Genomic DNA, 14,313 nt, shown 5'->3' with positions numbered 1-14,313 from the left:
AAAATGTCCTTTGCACTATAATGTCACAGCTCACCTTGTCTCGAACATTGTATGACTCCAAATCAATTTTGATCACAAGGACTTCAAAATAACGCATGGGAGATGGAGTAGCCTAGTGGTTAAAGCGTTCGTTCGACTCGCCGATGACCCGGGCTCGATTCCCTACATGGGTACTATGTGTGAAGCCCATTTCTGGTGTCCTACGTCGTGAAATAGCTGGAATATTGCTAAAAGCAGCGAAAAACTATACTTACTCACTCGAGGTAACGCATTTGTCATTGTGTAATACTACTTGTCTGTACATTGCAGCGCCGACGGAGAATTTGTGATAACATTACAGACAAAAGCTACAGTGAATTATAACGGCAAGATAGTATGGGAGCCGCCATCAATCTACAAAAGCTACTGTCCCATTGACGTCGAGTTCTTCCCATTTGATATGCAGCATTGCTTCCTTAAATTTAGTTCCTGGACCTACAATGGTAACGAGTTAGATCTACAGCATATGTGCAATGGCGTGGAGACCCAAAACGACGGTCTCGTCATCACCCGCGGCATTGACATCAGAGACTACTACCACAACGTCGAATGGGACATCATCAACGTGACAGCAAGACGCAAGGAGAAGTTCTACGCTTGCTGCCCAGGCCCCTACCCCGATATTACGTTCAACATCACCCTGCGGCGGCGTACGCTCTTCTACACGCTCAATTTGATCATGCCCTGCATCTCCATCTCTTGTCTTACTGTGCTCGTGTTTTACCTGCCTTCTGATTCCGGAGAAAAGATCACGTTGTCAATATCTATATTGCTGGCGTTGACAGTGTTCTTCCTGTTGTTATCTGATATAAACCCTCCTACGTCGCTTGTGATACCATTAATTGGGAAATATTTACTTTTCATTATGATAGTAGTGACTATGTCTATATTTCTGACGGTTTACACGCTGCATATCAATTTTAAAACACCAACAACGCATAAAATGTCTCCGTGGGTTAGGAGAGTTTTCACGGAGATATTGCCTAAAATATTGTTAATTAAACGACCATCTCTCGATAAGGCGCCGAAGGTGGCCGTAAGAACTTGCAACGGCATAGAAATGAGAGAAACGGCGGCAGCGGCGGCGGCCGCAGCAAGGTCACGTGACTGGCACATGTACGAGAATGTCCGACATGGATGTCGGTCTGATGAGATGGAGGAGGAAGGCAACTTTACCCCAGATGTCAAAGAAGCTCTTAAAGGGGTCAAGTTTATAGCTGACCATATGAAAAACGAAGATGAGGAAATGGCAGTGAGTAGCAGAATTATGTCAACCACTGTTTGTCTGGTCCATACTCCATTATTTTCAGGCCACCGTCATACAGCTCAATTATTGCAGTGCGGCATTAAACACCAAACAGTTACACCCAACATGGTATTGTGCTCTAAGGCTATTTCGCATAGCCCCTTTCGCCTTAATGTCAAATGAATTCATACAATTTACATTTATCTTATTTCTGTAGCAGAATATTCGTCTGGAACTCGGCGTCCTATGCTTTCGGGACCCTGGATTCCAAATGAATCAAATATCTTTATTTGACAGAAATGGCTTTCGATTTTTAGTTGTAGATCAAAATTGCTTTGCCATGTCTGGATTAAACTGTTTATGCAGTATGGAGTTCCAATACTATTTTAATGTTAACATAGGCTGATTGTGTTTCCATGGACGTATCTTTGATCAAACATTCATTTGTATTCCTTATTTTCGGGGTCTTGTAAGCAGAGAATTATCCTACGGTCGAAAGAAAAAAATATTGATTAAAGAAGATATTTTTCACTTGTCACATTGGTGAATGAAGATGTGGAAGACATGCATGGCTGTATTGTGCTGATCCAGTCGATGAAAAACTTGGATACATTTTCTGAACGATGTTAAAAGAAGTTGACATGGGGCAAAATCATTGAATAAACTCCTCTAGTTTCATTCTGGCCCTCGTTAAGTAAATCCGAACAAAATGTGACAAATGATCAATTAAGCCGGGCCAACAAATTAGGTTCAAACAGTGTGTTTCGGATTTCTTCCACAAAAAATCGAATGCCGATCTCGTTTCCCCGTTCCCTTAATTTTCCTTTTGGCCTTTTTAGCCAGGCGCGTTCCCGGTGTATGGCAGCAGTAATCTGGGAGTTAGGCCTCGATTCATCAATGCCAGCCTCTCACTAGACCCCCCTTCCTCCTCCTGAGCAGAGCTGCTCGGTCGATAAGAGTCCGGAACATGGCGCATTAAAACACATTCGATTTGCCGTAGACGAGTTTTATTCTCCCGAAAGTTTTCACTCCAGTTCCGAGACATTATGCCCATACAAGCACTTGAGACTGTTTCTGTAAATCCACAGATTCATGTTTGTGTGTTACTGTATTCTCTTTTCATCATACACGGGGACCTTCTCGCGGACAGGAAGTGTTTTCTCTGACGTCCGCGCTTTTCACTTAGCTAATCCGATCCGACTATTAATATCCTAATCATTGGATAATGTAGTGAAGACATCACCCTTTGTTCTTTTACTGCATACGTTTTAACACGTTTGGCATTTCTGCGCATTTTAAACGTAAACAGACATTAAATATAGTGAGCCGTGAAGTTAATAACGAGAAAATATGTTGCAGCACTTATGTATAGAAGCTGATGAAACATACGATTTCCTAGAAGTCGTGACGTCGCTATATAAGTTCAATAATCTTGGACGCGACGTTAAACCCAATTTAACCTCACCTCACCTCACCTCACCTCACCTCACCTCACCTCACCTCACCTCACCTCACCTCACATACGAAGTAGTTCAGTACCCTTCGTCTCCGTATACCCCATGTATAAATGAAGTTGGGAAGGGTCCACGATTTCAAGTAAGTTTTGGGCAAAATATTACTTGAAAAAGCCTTGTTGGCTACCGATGATCTTCAGGCAGCACAATCAAGTTTGTAAGCGTTCAGTGATGCCATTTATTTCTCCATGCAATTTCATTTCAATGTCCATTCAATGTAAAGGGTCTCCATTGGACAAAAACCACGAAATTTAGTGAATGTTATATATGGCACTTTTCGAACTTGAAATTGAAAGTTGAAATTGGAAATGTCGTAGCCTGGCCTCGCCTCGATCCGAGTCCTGCCACTTAGCGACTCAGAACATCTTCGGATGGCACCGATATGTCAGGGAGACAGGGAGAACTCCAATTTACGTTTGTCGTGCTCAGAAAAATCAGCGAAGCGCGTGATAGCCTGCCAATCAGGCAGATTGCTCCATTGACATTTGTTAACATTGGTTAAGTCTCGTGCCAGGACCCCGTGACTAATGGTGAGTGAACCCCACACTGCTTACCGGAAGTAGGACTGATGTGAATAGTGACTGCTGTTCAGCTGGTATTGGTATTCAATTAAAGCAACAGGCAGGCTAAATCAGGCGATTTCTTTCCACTCCTCTGGCGCCCTTCATTCTATATGCGTGTGATTTAGTCCTGCGATTGATGAAGTCTGGTGAATGTAGTTGTTATTCAAAGATTCCTTCGTTTTATACTCCTCGAATGGCGTAATTAAGATCTGATGTGAGGTGCAGACGCACGCGACGGAGAGCGTCAAAAGGGGAGATCACTCAGACTGCATAAAGGTCATGACCTTATTATGTAATGCTGGTGCTGAGCATGCTGTTGTCAGTCCCGCTGCTCCGAGGTTGATGCGCCACGTTCAGCAGTTGCAGAGACTGCATGTAAAACGTCAGAGGATCTCATGCCTGGAATATATATTTGTAGTTTAGGAACTGAGCTTTCTCCGATTGCCATCATGGTTCATGCGCATACAATACATTGCCTCTGAACATTCAGTACGCCATCGTTGTTTAGTGGATAGAGCGTCTGCCCGGAGAGCGAAATGTCGGTGACGATGGTAAACGATGACGCTCAGCATTAAGAGGATAAAACAAGAATTGGTCGGATCGGAGTCAAAATAATGTGTCTCGGTGGGGTATTCATGTTAAACTGCGGAAAGGTGTAAAACCAGCATGTGTACAAGCACACGCACGCACGCACGCACGCACGCACGCACGCACGCACGTACGCACGTTAAACGTTAAACTCTTATTTCAGCCCACCCCAAGACAGACGTCTTAGCACGAGATCAGGTGCTGTACACCACTGTAGCCCGACATAACTGTACTTGAACAACACCATACATCTCAATTAACAACTTCTTTTCCTTCTTCAGAATCTTCTTCTTCTTCAGTCTTCTTGTATCCACGGGTGATGTAGGAACCTCATGTATACACTCCTGTGAAATACTGATGATTGTAAAACAGGGGCATAGAATGTGTTACAGAAATGGAAACATAAAAGATGATTATCGAATATGCATTCCCATTTATTATCTTTTTATGCAAAACAACATTTTTTGTTGGTTTTACTTCAACACTTCCTAAAGATTTGTGAACAGGTCCATCGACAGGATCAAACGATGTCATGTATGTGTATCGGGTGTACGGAGTCCCGTCTCCTTTTTATTAAGACTCAGAATCCTGTGATTTGATATGAAATAGCTGATCATTTATATTGGTTTATCGTGTTGCCACTGCCATGGCGGTGATTGGTTCGGTTTACGTGGCGGGGGAGACTTTTGTTCCCACCTCGAGAAGGACCTCTGGCGCCGACTAAGAATTTGATATATAGAACAGGCTTCCAAGTGGCACCACCCATAATGGCAAATACCGATATCATTGCATTATTGGTAGGTCAACAAACGTATTTAAAAATTGGTCAACGCGTTTCAGATATAAATTTGTCAAAGGTTTTGAAAAATAAACCGTTGGAGTGTCAAATGGATGACGGGGGTTCAGTTCAGTTGATCTTAAAAGACTATTTACTGTCCTAGATGCGCCTGAAGTAATGTTTATCTTTATCAAAATACCGGTCTGATGCTAGACATGTATATCTCATAAACATCTGTGTGTGACTGTACTAGACATGTATGTCTCACAACGTCCATGTGTGACTGTACTAGATATGTATGTCTCACACCCCTGTGCGTGACTGTACTAGATATGTTTGTCTCACAACGTCCATGTGTGACTGTACTAGATATGTATGTCTCACACCGCTGTGTGTGACTGTACTAGACATGTATGTCTCACAACGTCCATGTGTGACTGTACTAGATATGTATGTCTCACACCGCTGTGCGTGACTGTACTAGATATGTTTTTCTCACAACGTCCATGTGTGACTGTACTAGATATGTATGTCTCACAACGTCCATGTGTGACTGTACTAGATATGTATGTCTCACAACGTCCTTGTGTGACTGTACTAGATATGTTTGTCTCACACCGCTGTGCGTGACTGTACTAGATATGTTTGTCTCACACCGCTGTGTGTGACTGTACTAGATATGTGTGTCTCACACCGCTGTGTGTGACTGTACTAGATATGTTTGTCTCACAACGTCCATGTGTGACTGTACTAGATATGTATGTCTGACACCGCTGTGCGTGACTGTACTAGATATGTATGTCTCACAACGTCCTTGTGTGACTGTACTAGATATGTATGTCTCACACCGCTGTGCGTGACTGTACTAGATATGTATGTCTCACAACGTCCATGTGTGACTGTACTAGATATGTATGTCCCACACCGCTGTTCGTGACTGTACTGGATATGTTTGTCTCACACCGCTGTGCGTGACTGTACTAGATATGTTTGTCTCACGACGTCCATGTGTGACTGTACTAGATATGTTTGTCTCACACCGCTGTGCGTGACTGTACTAGATATGTTTGTCTCACAACGTCCATGTGTGACTGTACTAGATATGTATGTCTCACACCGCTGTGCGTGACTGTACTAGATATGTTTTTCTCACAACGTCCATGTGTGACTGTACTAGATATGTATGTCTCACACCGCTGTGTGTGACTGTACTAGATATGTATGTCTCACAACGTCTCCCTTATTTTATTCACAAAACATGCAGGATGGAATTTGCTACATTTTTCAGGGTGCCAATCTCCTCCTGCTCTGAAACCCGCATACCATCTATTTTTTCACCCTTAGTCTCATTTACTCACCCCTGAAACCAGAATACTACTCAACACAAATCTGAAAGGCATTGAAAGAAGGGTGCGAGTTCAAATAAATTTACCGAAAACAATCTCGAAACTAAGTCAATATATAAAAGAAACTTTTGCGTACACCATTATTTTTTTATATATGTTGAAACTGTATACCAAATACGATTTAATATGAGTCTGGCGCATGCATATGCCACATTGCTGAGTACCAAATACCCTCTACGTTGACCCTTGAATCGCGCGTACCAAAAGTGTGTTGGCAGACTCATTTTGGGGACATCTTTAATGAACTATACACGAATTTGAGAATCTTCTGTATGCACAGTATCTATAAGCACTGAAATTAACCGAGTCCTCATTTTAACAAAGAATATAAAACACGTTAATCACCATCACGTACATTATATACTTCCTTATTTATTGTAAACCCAGGATACATCATATAAATGAAGGTATCTCAGTCATGAAAACTGAAAAATACAAAATAGCAAGTACATGTATTTGCCTCTGGAACGATTTTACTATAAATGTCAATGTGATGAAGATGTATTTCTGTGTCAGTTTTATTGGATATATTATCGATTATTAACAATCAGAGGCGGATCCAGTTTTTTCAAACGAGTTGTGTTTACCCTTGATGGGGAGGGAAGTGTTTAATGGTTGTGGATTTTCAACAGATGGTGGGGGAAGGGTGTTGGCCCCCTGAAACCCGCTTGTGGATCACTACCGACGATTATTTCAGTCATATTCTGTCTAAATGTGGAATAAAAGTTGTTTTAGGTTAGATAACTGTACATTCTGAGAGAAATAATCGTGTGGCAGGTAATCTAAGTGTGATATTGTCAGTTTTAGTTCATTTTTATGTCTCAAACATGGGGTAGCCCATGTTATAATGAAGGATGTATTTTTGACAAGACGAGTAGGGTCACTAGTACTGTGCATGTAGTAAGCTAAATGACCGCCGCTAATATCCCTCTATTGATCATTGAAGTACATATTTTTATAACGTTTACACGACAGTATTAACTGTACCATCCATCACTGGAAAATACAATTTTAACACATAACTTCCATTTGCATAGAAAACAAATTTAACTTAAATAGCCCTGTGCTAGTTGTTTGACATGAAGACAACACATTTAACAATGTTTTGACAATGCTAAGCGTCAATCTACACCTGGCACGTTTTACACAAGAATAACTGTCTCACGAATTGTTTTTGATTGATAAACATCCATTTTATTTTGAAATGTCAGGATAGCTTTTAACACCAAATTGTTTTCCTGGTCTTTTCGTGTTGACATCAGACTGATCGTCTTCACTCGATATATCTTCTTCGCTCTCCTCGCTCCTGTCTATTTTGACTAAACCAGTGTCTCATATCGATATGGACAAATACGTGTGTGGTCAATGAGCGAAAATTCAACGTTTTCATCGATGGCATTGTCTGTCGATGCCATGGCGAATGCTAGTAATCTGCCAAACACAATACAGTAACGGTAATCATCTGCAAATTAATTCACTTGATGACAAGACTGCTTATTAACCCTCGGTAGTTTCCGGAATGCGAAGCTTGGTGGTCGATATCGCTATTATATTATCATTTCAAAGTTAATAGGCCGACCATATACTGGGGCGGATGTGGTTTTTTTGTGTCATATGGTGAGGGGGCTGGGGTGGGGGTGGGTGGGGGCATTGATGGCGGGGATTCTATGTGGAAAAATCCGAATAGGATGGAAAATGTGTTTAGGTTGACTCCACCTTCGAGGTAACTGAACGGTGGTCGGACCCTTAGAAAATAATGGCATGAAACATAAGATATCACGAAAACACACACACACACACACACACACACACACACACACACACACATATATATATATATATATATATATATATATATTTACATATATATAATGGAATTGAATGAAAAGAAGGAAGAAACTCGTTTCGACAGTTTACCAGAGTTACCTTTTCCTGATAAAGGTTTAGTTTTTATATATTTATGTTATATTTTGCTATTTTTTAGAAATCAATCCTAAACCAATTATTTACAAACCAATGTGGTTTCAATTTCAATGTCTATGCATGTACACTGTTATGTGCCTTAGACAACATAGTGTTTGAATTCTAAATAATAGCATGTAACATGTTAATTACTACCACGTGTGTTTAAGTAAATAAATACGACTCGTATTATATCGCAAGCAGGCCCGTAACGGTTTATAGCCCTACATCCAGGTAAATCACTCACTGGCATAAGTTTCATGCAGACGGCAAAGACATCACGTGATGGCGGCCATATTGAATGTCAGGGTTTTCTTCTACCTGATAGTATCACAATCGCTGAACATCTCTCAATAGCCAGCCCACTGAATTCACTCATGATAATAAACCTTTGAACGAAGGAAAAGAGGGTTTTTTTATCCACATATCCATATGTTATCGCCATAATCTTCCGGTTGCTATGGTTACTAAGACGTGTACCACGTGGTCGAGGGTAATAATGAGAAGAGAGTCCGACTGTATAAATCCCTCAGTTACGAGGACCCGAGACCTTGTATATGAACTCTGTTGAATATATTCCACATCGCGTATACCATTAGCATGCGTGTGTAGACAGTTCGTATCGCAGAATCATTGTCTCTGCACCTAGATGTATTGCGAATCTGAAGTAACAAGAAATCATGCAGACAGTTCCAAAGCATAGATGGTATCTTTTGTACTTAAATAATCTGATTAATAGTTCGTTCAAGACATTGGCGTTGTACCCAGAAGAATAGAGGATTAAACATTTGAAACCAAACTCACCCTAAATGGAGAAATCTTTGCACTTGGAGAAGAAGAGAATTCAATATAAATTATATTTTCTTTTTTAGATATAAGTCAATCAAATATAAAGTAACCATACACCAAAACAATGACACCTAGTCGTATTACGCTTAACTATCTTTATACAGTCTGAAATGGTATTGTTATAATCAAACATCGATTCTTCAAATCAAATCAAATCAGTTACTCACAATTTAATGTTTTACTGCCATGCCCCTGGGAGGAGATATGTACCTTATTTCCTATATTTCTTGTAATGTTAGTTTATTTACACCAAATTCCCTCGTGATTAGTGCTTCGGGCCTATGTTTATAGAGCAACAAATGCCGTTAAGTTCACCATTAGAGCGCTGACAGCAGTTTCATGATCTCATCACTACCCAATAAAGAAAGCCTTGGAATGCTGACTATTTCCTCGTAGTCGAGATGGTTGAAGATACCTTCGACGTAAATGCCAAAGAAATCACCTAATGCATTCTATCTTGAGTGGTTGATAGGGAACTATTGGCATTAAGTTAAATCATGGGTTGTATATTGGTTAAACTTAATTCAACTCAATGAATTTGTTTTATAACAATCACTGTGCCACTTTCGGCCTGCGGTGTGTCGGGGTATTGCTGATAGTGTACGTAAGATGCAGCTAAATGGGTTGTTGAGAGGATATTGCACTTGGATGCTATCGGATGGTCACAAGAGTTGTTGGGTAAAAATCGTACTTGGATTGGATGGGATGAACACAATTGTTGTTGAGTATAAATTGTACTTTGGTGGGATCGGATGAACACAGGAGTGTTTACTATGATGCGCATCGAGTGGTCAGAACGGATGTTGAGACAGTATTTGGATTTGGATCTAGTGATTTCATTGGTTTGTTATCATGAATACAATACTAGTTCTCAGATGGTACTGGCTAGTAAAGTGAGGGAGTGAGTGAGTTGGGTTTTTAACGCCGCTTTTAACAGTATTCCAGTTATATCGCGGCGTGTCAGCCTAATGTGGGAGGAACGCCCGAAGTAATGCAGGTCTCAGACGTTTACCACTTCGGGGAAACCCACGAGTACGGGTATGGTGCTGACAAACCTAGAAACATAAGGCTAGTGTAGAATGAGCTCGGTTTAGTGCTACTTTGTAAAGTATTTAAATCACGGTTTGGGTGGCAGACATTTTCCACAGTCGTGACATTCTGGAGTATGGGCATGCTGCAGGAGTATTGTTGTTACCCGACAGAGAGGACATAGACAACTGGTTTATATGGTCTTCGGCATAAAACATCATTCACTCATGACTAGTTGTTATGAGCTCTGAAAGTCACACATACGTATACTTACAATGTGGGATTTAATCACTGTGAAAACATAAACATGAGAAAATCATCTTTTGTCTCTTTTGTCTCTATGTTTATAGAGGGGTGTGATTTTTTTCTATACGAATATATTATGTTATACACGCTATCATTTAGTTCCTGTGCTCAAAAAAGGCATCAATATCCCATCACACAAGGTGTCCTTGATTTTCCCAACCTATCCAGTGCCCCCTTTCCAGATATTTTCCAGCTAAAGAAGTGCTTCCATTAGTCTACAGCATCGATCACACACGATCTTGCACGAGGTGCCTCCAATGTTCCATCATGCAAGGTGTCCCCAATCTTCAAACACTCGCGGTGCCTCCCAGTTTCCCGGAGTCTTCCATCAAACCTCATGCTGCCAATCTTCCATCTCACGGGTTGGCCCCATTAGCCTATCGCATTGCTCGCATACAAACTCGGTATGCTTGGGAATTCTCCTCTAATGACTTCCTTTGTCTTGTGAATGATTAGCACAACTGATTAAGACTGTAGTCAACATGCACACAACACGGAACAAAATGTCTGTGAGATTTCTATGCTACATTTCCTGCAATTAGAGTGCACATCATTGCGACGTAACTGTGAAACTCGGTTGCGTGCCCCTAGTAGCAAACTCTAATTGGATTAAATTAGGAATGCTTTATAATTTTATGATTTCACTGGAACATTCGCTGACCTACAATTTTATCACATGCTATGATCAAATTCATTCTTTGACTTGATTGCTGTGAGACAGAAACCAGTTCATGCATAGCATGTCTTTTTTCATTTGCTTAAGCAGAAGCATTATCTTGAAACAAATATTTTAATGAATATAAAGTTGGTCTATTTATCTTTGTTATATATCATACATATATTTTCCTAGATAAATAATCAGTTATTTAGTCTATGTAACGTTGTTCTGTTTTGTTTTTCAGGAAATCCGAGATTGGAAGTACATCGCCATGGTAATGGATCGCTTCTTTTTATATATATTCACTACTGCAACCTTCAGCGGTACTCTCAGCATCTTCCTGTACGCCCCATCGCTCTACGATGGACGAGAACAAATGGAAAGAGAAGACCCCAACGCAACCTGCGTATACTAGTTGTCTCCCTTGTGCATAACTCTTTTTGTCAGTGTGGATCAAATCGTGATTGCTGTTCAAGCTTCCTTATGCACATGCGAGTCCGAGAATCATTCTGCGAGGCCGGTTTCAAACCTGTACAGAGACGCTTTGCATTCATTTAATGTTTCCAATATTTTTCTACATAAGAACCATCGTAGTTTCATACAAAAATACCGGCAGCATCCAAGAATTGGATTAGCCAGCATGTCAACAAAGGAAGATTACTCTTGTCAAAGGGAGATAAGTGTTCACACTGCCAGGAATATTTCTTCTGTCTGTATTATGCTGGGTTAATTTTCAAAGTATTTAATAAATTCATATGTTTGTTCCTCTATTGCTTAATTATATCATCGCACCAAGCAGTAAGTTGATTTGATTGCAAAGTGATTATGTATTTATTCATCGATTTATTCTCTTTTATGTGTACATATTTGAAATATTATTGCACCGTTTGAATTCATATGTTGAATTGTCCATAGTTTATTATTGACTGTCATTCCTTTTCTAAAAAGAAGTATGATAATTATTTTAGTGTCCCATTGTGGCACACGTTCCCTCTGCTTTACTCACCGTGTGAACTGCTGGTGTTAACTGAATTCAGTGTGTCATTGTATATATACGCGCCGAACTACTTTTTGGTAATGGTTATACAGTAAGGCAACAGCCTCACTTTCATAATAAAGCCATAGATAAAAACATACTCTTCGTTGAAATTATTATTCTTTCATTTGTGGACTTGTATTTACCAAACACTATTATACTTGTTACAGAATAAATCATCTTCGAAAAAAATCAAAGAAAATATTCTAGATATAATATGAACCTGTATTCATACAATTCAAAACACAAAAACAGAACTCCGGTTTTCCATTTTGTATAATATGTACAGATTATGGATGTAAATGGCAGCTTGTACCTCTTCACTGTGTAAATTGAAACAATGGTAACAAGCTTGTTATTGAGAACTGAAAGCAGTGTGTATTGCACTACGATTTCCCACTAAGATCTCCAATGACATACTGCCCATGACACGGCAGGTGAGGTGAAATGGGTTTAACGTTGCGTTCAAGATTATTGCACATTTAAGCTAAAACAAAAACAAATAAGTTTGTTATTAGCAGAGATGTTTAATACATTGATGCATCATTGTCGTCCCTTGCAATTCCCATATGTTCCCACATTTTCAGGTGAACAATTGACTTGCCTTTGCATGTGTTTGTGACAAGTGCACTCGGTGGGGCAGGGTACGCTCACCTCTTCACCTGGTATCATCACTCTGTGAAGGTGGTAAAATTATAGTATGATTCATAAGTACTTGCTCATGACATAGTCGGAATCGAACGATTTTTTAAATTTTGTTGGTTGTTTAACGCCGCACTCAGCAAAATACCAGTTATGTGACAACGGTCTGTAATTAATGGAGTCTGGACCAGATAATCCACCGGTGGACGTCATGAGCATCGATCAAGGCAAATGGGATACGATGACATGTTTCAACCAAGTCAGCGAGCCTGACCACCCGATCCCGTTAGTCGCCTCTTACGACAAGTATAGTCGCCATTTACGGCAAGCATGGGTTGTTGAAGACCTGTTCTACCACGGATCTTCACAGGTCCGGAATCGAACGATGGGCGCTGCTTTTTGGAGGGATTTCTTTTATTTATGTGCATGGTTTTGTCTCTTTTATTTATTTACATTATCTAGTCCCATTCACCGATACGTTTCAAAACGTATGCTCACTGACCTCTGTCCCATTTCCAGACAAGGTCTAGACCATGAAATGATATATAATGCCATGGGTGCAAAAGCGAATATGTCTATGATTATAATAATATATATAACGTAATTCTAATCATAATAATATGATATTAAAAACTTGACGGGCATGTCATAGCCAGGAATAGTCCACAGTTCCTGGTACCATTTTGCTGCAGCTTAAATCACCGTAGAAAGCAAGAAGACAATATGTTACCTTGTGGCATGGAGTGAGTGAGTGAGCTTGGTTTTGTCGGAAGCTTTTGAGTGTCATTGCAGTGGGTTAATATTTTGGCTCATAGTTGGTAATACTAAATATAAAAAACATATTTTGCTTATAAGTGAATGTGTATGTATTTGTATTTGTAAAGTTTGAATGTGGGTGGGTCTATTGTGATATTCCGTCATTTAACAGACAGTTTGCTAAAAAATATCGTCCTGATTAATTCTAATGACAAGACGCCATTACATAGTTTGAATTCGATTTGGTTGTGTGTTGTTTGTTTTCATTTAACGCCGCACTCAGCAATAATCCAGCTATATGGTGGATGTCTGTAAATAACCAAGTCTGGACCTGACAATCCCGTGACTAAGTGCAATGATCCATCTGGGTACGATGACGCGCATTCTACCATGTCATCCAGCCTGATCACTCAATCCATTAAGTTGCCTCTTGCAACCACCAACGATTGCTGGGGATGTCTTCCATGAGAATGGGATATTAAAGGTAACATTCATACTAGTATATGGTAATGATTGGTTGGTTTGTTGTTTAACGCCGCATCCACCACTATTCCAGCTATATGACGGCGGTCTGTAAATAATGGAGTCTGGACCAGACAATCCAGTGATTGATATCACGAGCATCGATCCACGTCAGCGAGCCTGACCACCCGATCCCGTTAGTCCCCTTTTACGGCAAGCTTGGGTTGCTGAAGACCTGTTCTACCCCGGCTCTTCACGGGTCGATAATGATCAGGAACATATAAGCTAACCAGTCATTATCAGCCAGTGTTGTGGAGACTGCGAATAAAGTCGGATGAAACCAAATTAATTTACCCAACTGCATTCCTCCTATCTGCAAATGTCGGTTTTAAAGTTCCTACTGTTCGGAAAATTCAGATTTTATTTTAGTTTTATATATTTCAGGGTGTCCGTGTGAAAAATATAGAAAATACTACTCA

The 14,313-nt window shown here is 40.3% G+C and overlaps 1 protein-coding gene across 1 annotated transcript in view; it reads left to right on the top strand.

Moving 5' to 3' along the window:
• Positions 1-12,072, top strand: part of LOC139456216 (acetylcholine receptor subunit alpha-like 1) — a 60,928-nt gene extending 48,856 nt beyond the window's left edge. Inside the window, exons 4-5 of the mRNA XM_071237841.1 lie at positions 310-1,291; positions 11,183-12,072. Of these exons, the coding sequence (XP_071093942.1) occupies positions 310-1,291; positions 11,183-11,353 (1,153 nt within the window). The 3' untranslated portion in view covers positions 11,354-12,072. The remainder of the gene's footprint in view (positions 1-309; positions 1,292-11,182) is intronic.
• The last annotated feature ends 2,241 nt before the right edge of the window (positions 12,073-14,313 follow it).

Source organism: Haliotis cracherodii, unplaced genomic scaffold (genome assembly GCF_022045235.1).
Source record: "Haliotis cracherodii isolate W230 unplaced genomic scaffold, xgHalCrac1.p SCAF_1, whole genome shotgun sequence".
In the NCBI taxonomy this organism is placed as follows: domain Eukaryota; kingdom Metazoa; phylum Mollusca; class Gastropoda; order Lepetellida; family Haliotidae; genus Haliotis; species Haliotis cracherodii.
The sequence above is the reverse complement of the archived record's forward strand: the minus strand, read 5'-3'. Positions and strand labels throughout refer to the sequence as shown.